Raw genomic sequence first — 13828 nt, forward strand, 5'->3', positions numbered from 1 at the left:
ACCATGTGCTGTCTGTTCTCCAGAGGTTTTTTCACACGCTCCGTGCCTGGGGCACCCCCAGCCCTTCACTGCCTGATCCCCCTCACCATTCAGGCCTCTCCTTACACATCACTTCTTCCCAGAAACCTGCCCTGATGCTCCAGGTGTGAGAGAGGAGCCCCTCCTACGTGTATCCTGTACCTCCACCCCTTTCACAGCTTTCTTCGCACGGGAGAGAGATTTACCTCTTAACTTGTCCATGTCCACCACTGGCTTGTAAGTTCCTTGAGGGCAGAGATATTCACTGTGGTATTTCCTTGCTTAGAGTAGTGTTGGGCATGTGCATGGTGTTCAATAAACATTGATTGGATGAATGAATGAATGGATGAATGATCTGATTCATTTATTTAAATGAATAAATAAATGGTTCATGTGTAATGTATCATGCAGGTAGCCTTGTGATTGACACACAACGGGTATCACCATTAGCAATGAGGACACTGAGCCCTGAGACATCGGAGGGACTTAGCTGAGCTGGGTGGTGGGTGCAGAAACAGCTGTCTCCCTTGATTTCTTGTTCACAGGCTCTTTCGCCACAGTGAGCTTTCCCAGTGGCATCCAGAATCTCAGGCTCCTTCACCACAGTCTGTGTTACCCTGTGTCATCCAAGCAGCACATCTGTTGGTTCTAGAATGGTTTAGAATGCTTTTAGAAGGAAAACTGTTCGGTAATTGTTTGCTTTTTGGATTACTTAGAAAATAGTTTCCTTCCTTACACATCGATAGTCAGGTAAGCTATTTTAGAGGGCAAACAAACTAACAGAAATAGTGGCCTTTTAAGGTGAAAATTTGCCCTGGAAAACCTGCAGAATAGCAAAAGGAGTGTCTAAAGGAGTTGACAGAGTCTATTTTTATAACTGCCCAGTCCAACCACAGTTCACTTTTCTGATTTTTTTTTTTTCATGTTTCCTTATCACAAGAGCAAACTCTTGCTCTATAATAACATTCCAGAGGGCAGCAATAGCAAAAGTCAACACTTTGAAGAAAATACCTGGTCCTTTACAGACTGTAATACATTTTTTAAGTTTCATATGTCACAAAATAAAATTTCTTCTTTGTAAATAGTAGTTTGGAAATACATATGATTTATTAGCTCAACTGCATAAATCTGGCAAATTCTTTCTTCCCAAAGTTCTTTATATCCACAAACTTTTGATGCTTTGATTAATTTGTAATGCTAAGTTGGAACGAAAATACTTAGAAAAGTTTAGATCCCAGTAATTAAAATTCACCTTAGTTTGGACAGAGCTAATCTAAAGTTTGTATTTTTTTTAATCTGTTGAAAAGTGGTTTGTGACAATAGTGTAAATAATATTATATTGGGAATATGTATGTATATGTGTGTATACATGTATATATTTATTTTTAAAGAATTCTGCTGTTAAAGATCACTAAATTAGATGATCTCTGTAGCAAGTTCCCTTTAAGTCTTTTTTCCCCCCCATAGCTCTTTTCTCTTTTGACAGTAATTTCCCACCTATTATTTTTCTCCCTGTCTGAGCCATGAGTTCCTTCAAGGCAGAGCCTTGTGTTATTCATCTTTGAATTCCCAGGTCTGCCATAGTGCCTAGAACTTAATAAACTCTCAGTAAGAGTCCATTAAGGAATACATGACTGAGCACCCAAACAATCACGAGGTTAATTTAAGCCATTCTTATCAGTACATGGAGTTGGTAACAAGAACTTTATATCTTTTAAAAACCAATTACTAGTCTATCTTGCTTCCCATTTTCTCTCCAAAGCCTATCACAATATCTGGCAGAAAATAGGTAATTAATACATTTGTTAAATATTCACTGACTTCAAACTAGTAAACTTTTACTAACTTATGTTGACCTTTCTCTAGTGAATATGATTTTAAAAGATTTTTACTATACTTGATAGTGAGTAAAACAGTTGAGATAGGAATGTGGCAAAATGCACCCTAGATTGGCCTGTGTCTCTGTCACTCATTTTATACAGTTTTCTTCTCTAAATATTGACAGTGCTATATATTTAGGTACTTATTTACTTGTGTTAAGAAATAGTTTCATTTGGGTAAGAACCACACACTTTGCTCAGCTCTCTATCACAAGAAAGTACAAAGTATAACACACTAAAGTAGCTTTCCCCCTATGGCCTTAGGAAACTAGAGTATGATTGGTGTGAATCTAAAGGGAGACTACATGCTGCAATGTTCTTAACAAAGTCTCAACCTTGTTACTAAGCATGATGTAAATTACTAGTATTGTGACACTTTCTGCTAACTTGCTTTCCAAGATAACTTGTAAAGGGAAAGTCTTACAAGTCATACTGTCATACCAGGGAAACGTTTCAGTGGCCAGGCCCATGTCTTGGGATTTCCCAGGCTCTAACAATACTAATAGTCAGGGTTGATTAGGTGCTTACCACAAGCTACACTCTGTGGCAAGCTCTTTCCACAAATTATCCCATTTAGTCCCCATTACAAGCCTTTGAAGTCTATCCTAGTATTTGCTCCATTTTTTTCCAGTGAGCTAAGTGAGACTTCCAGTAACACATCTGGCAGCGTCAGCCAGCGAGTGGTGGAGTGCAGACTTAAAGCCACTTCTGTGTGACTTCATAGCTCCAGTCTTTCATCAGCACTTTTCTTGATGCTTAATTTGACTTAAGAAAAATTCTCAAGTATTTCTGATTGATCTGAAAGGAAATGCTGACCTATCAGTGTTAAAGAACTTCTTATTTGATAATTTGTTTTTAAGGAGTTTTATAGAGTCTTAAAGATGAGAAAGTGGAGGCACACCGACAGGTGAAGTGACTGGTTTTAGATCACACTCCATATTGGGGGAGCTAAAACCAGCACTCATTCATTTACCATTTGTCATTCTTCCTTAAATCGGATTGATTTGTCATTCATCAAAGCTGTGTTTGTTTTGTTTGGCCAGCATTCCAGGGGCTCAGTACACATTTGTTGAACAAATGAATGGGTGTGTTGAGGCTGACAATGTGTCTGACATTGGTAGTGAGCTAAAGAGCACATGTCTTTACCCTCAGGAAGCCAACAGTCTAACAGGGGAACTTGCACCCATACTTCTGTGACTATGTGCCTGACTGCCCTAGAGGATGATCAGGAGTATTTGGAATGGTGCTCCCGGCTAAGCAATGGCACAAACCTGAGAAGGTCAAGGTGTATGGGGAACTACAAGCTGAGTGTTTAGTGCTGCTGGAAGTAAAAGTGGAGGGGGCTCAATTCTGGATGCCTTATCTGCCATCTGAGAGAGTTCAGTTATTCTGTCAGCAGGAGAGCCACCATAGTATTTAAAACAGAGAAATGATGGGGTCAAACCTATATTTTAGAAGGATCCCTGTGGGGTTGTCGGGTGACAATCAACTTGAGATTACAGTATGAAGCTTAAGAGACAATAATGGCCTGGCCTAGGGTTGTTGTAATAGGGCTGGCAAGGAGATGGAAGATTAAGAAGTATTTGGAAGAGGTCCAGGGCTGGATATAAAGATGAAAAATCATTCGCTTATCGGTGGTAGTTGATACTCTGAGCATGAATGAGATCTCAGAAGGAGCATTTGGAGAGTTGGCAATGAGGAAAACTAATATTCAAGGGACAGGAAGAGGGAGAATTACCTACATGTGATAATAAGAAGAAATGTCCATAGAGGGTGTGGTTTCTCATAAGGCAAGGAATAGATGTTTGAAGAAGGGAAAAAATGTTCTATGGTCTCAGGCAGTAGAGACAACAGATACACACTCATTATTTAAGATTTCTAGATGAGAAAAGGGGGAGACATTAAATAATAACTAGGGCTTCCCTGGTGGCACAGTGGTTAAGAATCGGTGTGCCAATGCAGGGGACATGGGTTTGAGCCCTGGTCCGGGAAGATCCCACACACTGCGGAGCAGCTAAGCCCATGAGCCACAACTATGGAGCCTGCATGCCACAACTACTGAAGCCAGCGCATCTAGAGCCTGTGCTCCACAACAAGAGAAGCCACCGCAATGAGAAGCCTGTGCACTGAAATAAAGAGTAGCCCCCACTGGCTGCGACTAGAAAAAGCCCGTGCGCAGAAGTAATGAAATTGAAACTGTAATTTAAAATCTTGCAACAAACAAAAGTCCAGGACCAGATGGCTTCAGAAGTGAATTCTACGAAACATTTAGAGAAGAGCTAACACTGATCCTTCTCAAACTCTTGCAAAAAATTGCAGAGGGAGGAACACTCCCAAATTCATTCTATGAAACCACCATCACCCTGATACCAAAACCAGAAAAAGATATCACAAAAAAAGAAAATTATGGACCAGTATCACTGATGAACATAGATGCAAAAATCCTGAACAAAATACTAGCAAACAGAATCCAACAATATATTAAAACGATCATACACCATGACCAAGTGGGATTTATCCCAGGGATGCAAGGATTCTTCAATATATGCAAATCAATCAATGTGATACACCGTATTAATGAATTAAGGAATAAAAACCGTATGATCATCTCAATAGATGCAGAAAAAGCTTTTGACAAAATTCGACACCGATTTACGATAAAAACTCTCCAGAAAATGGGCATAGAGGGAACCTACCTCAACATAATAAAGGCCATATATGACAGACCCACAGCAAACATACTCAATGGTGAAAAGCTGAAAGCCTTTACTCTAAGATCGGGAACAAGACAAGGATGTCCACTCTCACCATTCTTATTCAACATAGTTTTGGAAGTCCTGGCCACGGCAATCAGAGAAGAAAAAGAAATAAAAGGAATACAAATTGGGAAAGAAGAAGTAAAACTGTCACTGTTTGCAGATGACATGATACTATACATAGAAAATCCTAAAGATGCCACCAGAAAACTACTAGAACTAATCAATGAATTTGGCAAGGTTGGAGGATACAAAATTAATGCACAGAAATCTCTGGCATTCCTATACACTAACAATGAAAAATCAAAATGAAGAATTAAGGAAACAATCCCATTTACCATCACAGCAAAAATAATAAAATACCCAGGAATAAACCTGCCTAAGGAGGTGAAAGACTTGTACTCAGAAAACTATTAAACACTGATGAAAGAAATCAAAGATGACATAAACAGATGGAGAAATATACCATGTTCTTGGATTGGAAGAATCAGTATTGTGAAAATGACTATACTACCCAAAGCAATCTACAGATTCAATGCAATCCCTATCAAACTACCAATGTCATTCTTCACAGAGTTAGAACAAAAAATTTTACAGTTCGTATGGAAATACAAAAGACCCCGAATAGCCAAAGAAATCTTGAGAAAGAAAAACGGAGCTAGAGGAATCAGGCTCCCTGATGTCAAACTATACTACAAAGCTACAGTAATCAAGACAGTATGGTACTGGCACAAGAACAGAAATATAGATCAATGGTACAGGATAGAAAACCCAGAGATAAACCCACACATATATGGTCACCTAATTTACAACAAAGGAGGCAAGAACATAAAATGGAGAAAAGGCAGCCTTTTCAATAAGTGGTGCTGCAAAAACTGGGCAGCTACATGTAAAAGAATGAAATTAGAACACTCCCTAACACCATACACAAAAATAAACTCCAAATGGATTAAAGACCTAAATGTAAGACCAGACACTATAAAACTCTTAAAGGAAAACATAGGAAAAACACTCTTTGATGTAAACCACAGCAAGATCTTTTTTGACCCACCTCCTAGAGTAATGAAAATAAAAACAAAAATAAACCAATGGGACCTAATTAAACTTAAAAGCTTTTGCACAGCAAAGGAAACCATAAACAAGACAAAAAGACAACCCTCAGAATGGGAGAATATATTTGCAAATGAAGCAATGGACAAAGGATTAATCTCCAAAATATACAAACAGCTCATGGAGCTCAATATCAAAAAGACAAACAATGCAATTACAAAATGGGCAGAAGACCTAAATAGACATTTCACCAAAGAAGACGTACAGATGGCCAAGAGGCACATGAAAGGATGCTCAACATCACTAATTATTAGAGAAATGCAAATCAAAACTACAATGAGGTATCACCTCACACCAGTCAGAGTGGCCATCATCAAAAAATCTACAAACAATAAGTGCTGGAGAGGGTGTGGAGAAAAGGGAACCCTCTTACGCTGTTGGTGGGAATGTAAATTGATACAGCCACTATGGAGAACAGTATAGAGTTTCCTTAAAAAACTACAAATAGAACTACCATACAACCCAGCAATCCCACTACTGGGCATATACCCTGAGAAAACCATAATTCAAAAAGCAACATATACCACAATATTCATTGCAGCTCTATTTGCAATAGCCAGGACATGGAAGCAACCTAAGTGTCCATTGACAGATGAGTGGATAAAGACGTGGCACATATATACAATGGAATATTACTCAGCCATAAAAAGAAACGAAATTGAGTTATTTGTAGTTAGGTGGATGAGTCTGAACCTAGTTTGTCATACAGAGTGAAATAAGTCAGAAAGAGAAAATACTGTATGCAAACGCATATATATGGACTCTAAAAAAAAAATGGTACTGACAAACCTAGTGGCAGGGCAGGAATAAAGACATAAACATAGAGAATGGACTTGAGGACACGGGAGGGGAGGGGAAGCTGGGCAAAGTGAGAGTAGCATCGACATATATACACTACCAAATTTAAAATGGTTAGCTAGTGGGAAGCAGCCGCATAGCACAGGGAGATCAGCTCAGTGCTTTGCGATGACCTAGAGAGGTGGGATAGGGAGGGTGGGAGGGAGGCTCAAGAGGGAGGGGATATGGGGACATATATATACATATGGCTGATTCACTTTGTTGTACAACAGAAACTAACACAGTATTGTGAAGCAATTATACTCCAGTAAAGATCTGTTAAATAAATAAATAATAGCTAAAGGAGAATCTGGAGGCAAATGAGGGGGTTTTGTTTCAAGAGGGGAGAGATGTAGCAGGTTCACAGGCTGAAGCCAATAAAAAGCGAAAGTTGAAGAGAGAAAGAACACAAGTCCTCCAGTTCCTCACCCAAGAGCCCTTATTCACATTCTCAGCTGGTTAGATCCAAAATTAGTTTTATGTTTGAGTCTTCCAGGATACATGAGAATAGTCCCCCTTGTCTAATTAATATGTTTATTTTCCCTACCATCTCAGAAACTCTTTTCAAACATTAATGAATTCACACAAAGTGAGGTTGTTTTAATGAGAAATCCACTCAAGGAAAGGAATATTGGCTGCAATACATATCCTGGGCACAGTTAATATTTACTGAACAAACACAGTGATGTGAGCCATCTCCAGATTCATCACTGAACTCGTGAGAGTCTGTCTTAAGGCCACTATCTTATTCTGCCTGTATTACAGGTAGGTGGGAACACATCTTACCTCCCAATACTAAATCCCAGACTTCCCAAGGGCAGGATATAATCATATGTGTATCTCTTTAGGTCTCAAACACTCAGCAACACTTGGCAAAAATACATATGTCAATGCACATTTATTTGAATAAGTGATATGAGGCAAGGTTACATTTTTTATCTTATTTCGAAAGAATGGGTTTCTCTATCTCATTTGCTTTTTCAACCTATTTATTTTTCCTATCTAGCTTAAAAAAATAAGCCGTTGACCCTAACACAACTCTCATATTCCACCCGAATATTTAAGCACCTTTAAATCTCCAGTAATACACCACTATTTTAACTCCAGTTATTTTTACTTCATAGTTTCGTGACTTTCTTAAAGTCAGTTTTTATGAATTAAAGAGATGAGTAGTACATTGCCATATGTGGTTTTAAATGGCTCCTCAGTTGATTTTTATTGCTGCCTTTCATGCTCTGTTATTCCAGAGTAGAGAATGGAAGGTAACATAAAAGAATCTGTCATGATACAGTAAGTAACTGCATTCTATACATATTATCTTTTCTAGCATGTATTAAATTGTGTTATAATTATCTGTGTATGTCTTTATAAACCCTGAGCTTTGCAGGGCCCACGGACCATTTATCCTCTCTTTAATCCCTATTGGAGGACCTGGCATAGAATAGGCATTCCCTGAAAACCTCATGAAAGGAAAAGTACAGAGCTGAAACTGTCTGTAGACTGATGCTTTAGAGCTGCCAAGATTATACATAGTCTTTTGTTCAGTTAAAGCCAGATAGCAGGAATGGTGGGGGGTTGTTATGAAATTTAAACTTTTAGAACTCCTGTCTTTTCAGATTATCAGCCTCTTAAGTGTTTTTAACCCTGTAGTATGTGAACTACCCCTCCTAAGCCCAGTGTTTTTCCTCTTTCTTTTCTGCAGGTTGGACTCAGATCTGTGATAGAGCAGTTTCCTGGGAAGCTTGATTTTGTCCTTATGGATGGGGGTTGTGTCCTAAGCCATGGCCACAAGCAGCTGATGTGCTTGGCCAGATCCGTTCTCAGTAAAGCAAAGATCTTGCTGCTTGATGAACCCAGTGCTCATCTGGATCCAATGTGAGTTTCCGAATTCCTGCTATTTAATAACACAGGGGGAAAAGAATCATTGAGACATACTTCATATTGACACAAATTTCCATCAGGCTGTCGTGTCTGCAAGCAGGAGACTACCTTCTAGATATGAAATAATTGCCCAGTGGAAAAGTTACTATTTGACATGCACACAAGTGCTTATTTCCTAGTATAAGAGCTATGTGTTCTCTTCTAAGTGTAATTTTGCAATTTCATACAAACTCTTCCCCCTTATTGACGTGTGATAAAATATTTAGTTACATAGGCATACCTGGGTCCTTATGGTCTTCCTTACTATCCCATTTATAACATAGGAAATATTTATAGCATAAAATAAAGAACTACTATTGATGCTACATAATGAAAAATATACTTATTTGGGAAACTTTTTTCAAACTGTGAAATTTTTTCCCAAATATTTGTCCTATTTATTTATGAAAACTTAGAATCTGCCCTGTGGTTGGAAAGCTGATTGTGGCTGACTCTATTGCAACATTCTGTTAAAAGGATTCAAGGAAAGATAATTTAAGGAATTACATTGACAGAAGAATAGGTATGTTATCAAGGATAGAGACAGATTATTAACATTCTGTGATGTTATATGTGGTATTTTTTCTTTGCTAGAACATACCAGATCATTCGAAGAACCCTAAAACAAGCATTTGCTGATTGCACAGTAATCCTCTCTGAACACAGGATAGAGGCAATGTTGGAATGTCAGCGATTTTTGGTGAGTGTTTCTAATTTACCTAAGATCTCATCTCTCCTTTGATTCTTGATAACAATCTGATATGTGCTGGTTCCTGCAAGTCACAGCAATGTACAAGCTCACAGCTATCCAGCTTTACTCAAAATACCTGCCCAAGTGTCTCACTTTGTGCAACGAGTTGAGGTTGGAATTCAGCCAATCTAAAATAGCAGCTTATTACTAAATTACATTAATAAATTGGAACATCTATACTTTTTGCTTCTTTTATTTGGGGATCAGTCATGAAAAAGACTAGGTGCTGATGCTTTCAGTAACTGAATCTCCCATGGATGGGGTCCAGAACAGGCCTGGATTGTCTTGCAACCTGATGTATGGTTTTAACGCAGTAGTTGAAAGGTTTATTTCATTCTTCTAGCCATTATTTGGAACTCAGCTTAGTGCGTCTCCCAACCACCTTCTCATTTGTGGTTTCAAAACTGTCACCGATTCTTTCAAGTGATGTTTACAAATCCCTTTGGGTTTAGCCACAAGGAAATCCTGAGGATGATGTATCACATCATTTCTGTTAAGGCTTTTCAGGCTCCTGGAGGTAAATGCTTTTCTTACTGAAGGATTGTTATTACCATTATTATTACTAAGCTTCGAGTGATAAGTTAGGGGCCGACTCACAACCTCTTGCCCAGCTACGGTCAGGTTCAGCTTGAACGAGTGAAGGAGGCACAGTAACTCAGGCACATCCTGACCAATTTGAAATTGTTAAGCTTCAAATCCACTGTTGACATGGTTCAACTCTTTATGGTGCTGTGGACTTAACACTCATTTGTAAGGTTAATACACAAGGGATCTAACATGAATAGTTCTTGTTTTCAAAGCCCCCTTAGTTCCTCTAAAGTTCTCTGAAGAAGCACATTGTTCAGTACTATATCAATTAAAAAAAAGCAATCTCCCAGCTTCTAAGTAAAAAATTACAGCTGATTTCACAATGGTAGAAGCTCCATAAAGCACGAGGACTCAGCAGTGAAACAAGCTCTCCCTGACTGTTCAGACTGCAAGCCTCTGGACACTCGCTGTGTGTTCTTTCTGGCTTTCCTCATCCTCTGAGCCTGTGCCCTTCTTGCCTTGCTTTGGTCCGCCCTGCCTCTTTGTCCGAGTTGTCACTAACGGCCACTTCCCTAGGTCATAGAGGAGAATAGAGTGCGGCAGTACGACTCCATCCAGAGGATGCTGAGCGAGAAGAGCCTCTTCCGGCAGGCGATCAGCCCCACAGTCCGCTTGAAGCTCTTCCCCCACCGGAACTCGAGCAAGCAGACGTCTCGGTCCAAAATCGCTGCCCTGAAGGAGGAGACGGAAGAAGAGGTACAAGAAACAAGGCTTTAGAGAGCAGAACAAAGGTTTGCCTGGGACATTCACGCGTGGAGTTGAAGAAAAGAAAAAAAAAGAGTTTCTGCCTCAGAAAACAAGGATGAATGATGTTTTTTTAAAAAAGGAAAACTTCGGGTAAGAGGAATTAAGGATGTTCCCGTGGATGAATGGCTTCCTGGCAATGGTCAAACCGTGTGACAGGTACTTCAAATCCTTGAAGGTTTACCACTTGGAATCGCAAGCCAGCTTTTCCTGAAAACTTTTCCCTTTGGTCGTCACTGGAAAGGTGGCTGTAAACGTCAGCCAGCTTAATTCTTCAACTTATTGTTTAGTGAAACTTACTCATTTATATTATTGAAGAAGAACTGTAATCATACTACTTAGAGATACAATTAAGTAATGATAACTGGAAACTTTAGTGGCTTATATATGTTTATATACCTTTTTCTCCACGATATTTAAAAACACAGCTATATTGTCTGTTAAGGATTCAGACTGCCCCGTTTCCAAGCAAGTAATGGAATGCTGTGAGAGTCACAAGACAGCCCATCAAAATATGCACCACACAACACCTAAGTATCAGTCAGGAGACAGAACTTCCCAATCTTGGAAATCAGGGTTAGTACCATTCAGCAATACCCAAATGCAAATAAATCAGAAAACATCCGTTATCTGGGAAACGGGCTGTTACAGTCCCATGTAGGGAACCAAGATGTAGCTCCCTTGATTTGGAAGAGAAGATGTCTGCTTCCAGAAAGTAACAAGCTCATAAGACTTCTGAACTGAAGGATGGCTGGAAAAACGCTTTAATGCAAATTGGTGCAGGAGAACCCTTCATCACCCAGAAGCTCCAGGTAGAGTGTGTAGGCAGGTAGGCTGTGGGCGCTACAGGTAGATGTACGTGAAATTCAAAGATCTAGGTATAGAAAGGGTGATGTGGTGTGTTTTCAGGCTACCTATGTGTACTTCATACTGTATATACTGAGCAGGAGAGATAATGGACACACTGAAGTAGAGTCAATCATGAATTAGTTTTATATGCTTCTGTTTTATAATTTTGTGATGCAAATGAAATTTTCTCTAGGAAATATTTATTTTAATAATGTTTCAAACTCATATAAATGGCTGTATTTTAAGAATGATTATATTATGAATTATATTTGTATAAGAGATTTTTATATTTGAAATGTTGACTTTTATGGTACTAGCTATTTTTATGATATGTTAAAACTGGGAGGAGGGGAAAACTTGGGGGATATTAGCCAGTTTGAATTATGAATTATGTTGGTGTGGAGAGAAACAGTAGGGCCCACACAGATATTGCATATACCTGTGTGATTCCCGGCCAGTACACTTGTTCCCTCTTAGATGCAGTTCTAAAGAAAATGGTACCACAAAATCTGACCACCCCTATCAAGGATACACTGCCTTCTCAACTCCAAAGTAACCCTTAAGATTGCATTCTATTTATTACTGTAGGAAAATATCGTGTGTCAATAAAATCCATATATTTGTGTGAAACTTAGGGGTTTTCAGATGTGTTCATTAATCGTGTCTCATTGATCTCTTACTTCAGTCTCTAAGGATCATGGTACACAAAACATGAATCTTTCCTTTAGATATAGCTTCTTGAGAATCCTATGTGAATTAAGACACTCTAAAAATTATTTCTTTTTTTAAATTGTGGTAAAATATACATAACCTAAATTTTACTATTTTAACCATTTCTAAATGTACAATTCAGTGGCTTTAAGTACATTCACATTGTTGTACGATCATCATCACAATCCATCCACAGAAATTTTTTCATCTTGCAAAACTGAAACTCTGAAACCATTAACTAAAACTCCCTATTTATCCTTTCCCCCAGCTCCTGGCAACTACCATTCTATCTTCAGTCTCTATGAATTTAACTACTCTGCGTACCTCATGTGAGTGGAATCATATAGTATTTGTCCTTTTGTGACTGGCTTATTTCACTTAATAATGTCTTCAGAGTTCATCATATCGTAGCATATGTCAGAATTTTCTTTTTTTTTTTTTTTTTTTTGCGGTACACGGGCCTCTCACTGTTGTGGCCTCTCCGTTGCGGAGCACAGGCTCCGGACGCGCAGGCTCAGCGGCCATGGCTCACGGGCCCAGACGCTCCACAACATGTGGGATCTTCCCGGACCGGGGCACGAACCTGTGTCTCCTGCATCTGCAGGCGGACTCTCAACCACTGCGCCACCAGGGAAGCCCAGAATTTTCTTTTAAAGGCTGAATGATATTCCATTGCAGGTACATATATATGACATTTTGATTTTCCATTCATTTGTCAATGGGCAACTTAGGTTGCTTCCACCTTTTGACTATGTTGGATGATGCTTTTATGAACATGGTTGTACAAATAACTATTTGTGTCCCCACTTTCACGAATGAGGACACTTTTGAGCTTATTTCTGTTTTAAAATGGAGACTTATAGAATAAAAAAGATAATATGTTCCACAAGGGCTCATTTATTTATTTGAAAGCTTATTTAAAGAGCAGTAGCTATTTTTATCACTATCTTGACAAGTGAGCAAATCTCATCAAGGGAAATAGTACTTCTACACTAGAACCTGGGTGGATTTCTTTGTCCAAATCCCTGTTTTTAATTGATGAGGCTTCTTGGGACCCCTTTTCTTCCTTGCAGAGTTTCTTCCTGAAAGATGCAGGTGCCACTGTGTGGTAGATGGACAGTAGATCCCAACTGAGTGCCAAGGCCTCCCACTCCCTTTTCTTATTGGGAGAAAAAATTTTTATTTTCACATGTGACCCCGAGAAGGCAGTCTCAGAGCATGCTCTATTCTAGTTAACCCAGTTCAAGTTTTTAAATGAATAAACTTTATTTTTTAGGGCAGTTTTAAGTTCACAGCAAAACTGAGCAGAAAGTAAGAGACTTCCTGTAACCCACCCCCATCCCAGCCCTCCCTAACCTCCCCCACTCTCAACATCCCGCACCAGAGTGGTACATTTGTTACGATCAACACATCATTGTCACCCAAAATCCAATGTTTACATTAGGTTTCATTCTTGGTGAACGCTTATTCATACCTTCCTCCTTCCTAAGCCCCGGTAACCACAGATCTTTTTACTGTTTCCATAGTTTTGCCTTTTCTGGAATGTCACGTAGTTGAAATCATACAGTATGTAGTAGCCTTTTCAGATTGACTTCTCTTACTTAGTATTGATAATTTGCATTTGTTTCCTCCTTCAGATAGGAAAGCCCTGTCTTCTCATGGCT

At 39.1% G+C, this 13828-nt stretch overlaps 1 protein-coding gene across 1 annotated transcript in view; it reads left to right on the forward strand.

Moving 5' to 3' along the window:
- CFTR (CF transmembrane conductance regulator) overlaps positions 1–12087 on the forward strand; it is a 367232-nt gene extending 355145 nt beyond the window's left edge. Inside the window, exons 27-29 of the mRNA XM_067746815.1 lie at positions 8304–8476; positions 9116–9221; positions 10377–12087. Coding sequence (XP_067602916.1) covers positions 8304–8476; positions 9116–9221; positions 10377–10577 — 480 coding nt within the window. The 3' untranslated portion in view covers positions 10578–12087. The remainder of the gene's footprint in view (positions 1–8303; positions 8477–9115; positions 9222–10376) is intronic.
- The last annotated feature ends 1741 nt before the right edge of the window (positions 12088–13828 follow it).

Source organism: Pseudorca crassidens, chromosome 8 (genome assembly GCF_039906515.1).
Source record: "Pseudorca crassidens isolate mPseCra1 chromosome 8, mPseCra1.hap1, whole genome shotgun sequence".
Classification (NCBI taxonomy): domain Eukaryota; kingdom Metazoa; phylum Chordata; class Mammalia; order Artiodactyla; family Delphinidae; genus Pseudorca; species Pseudorca crassidens.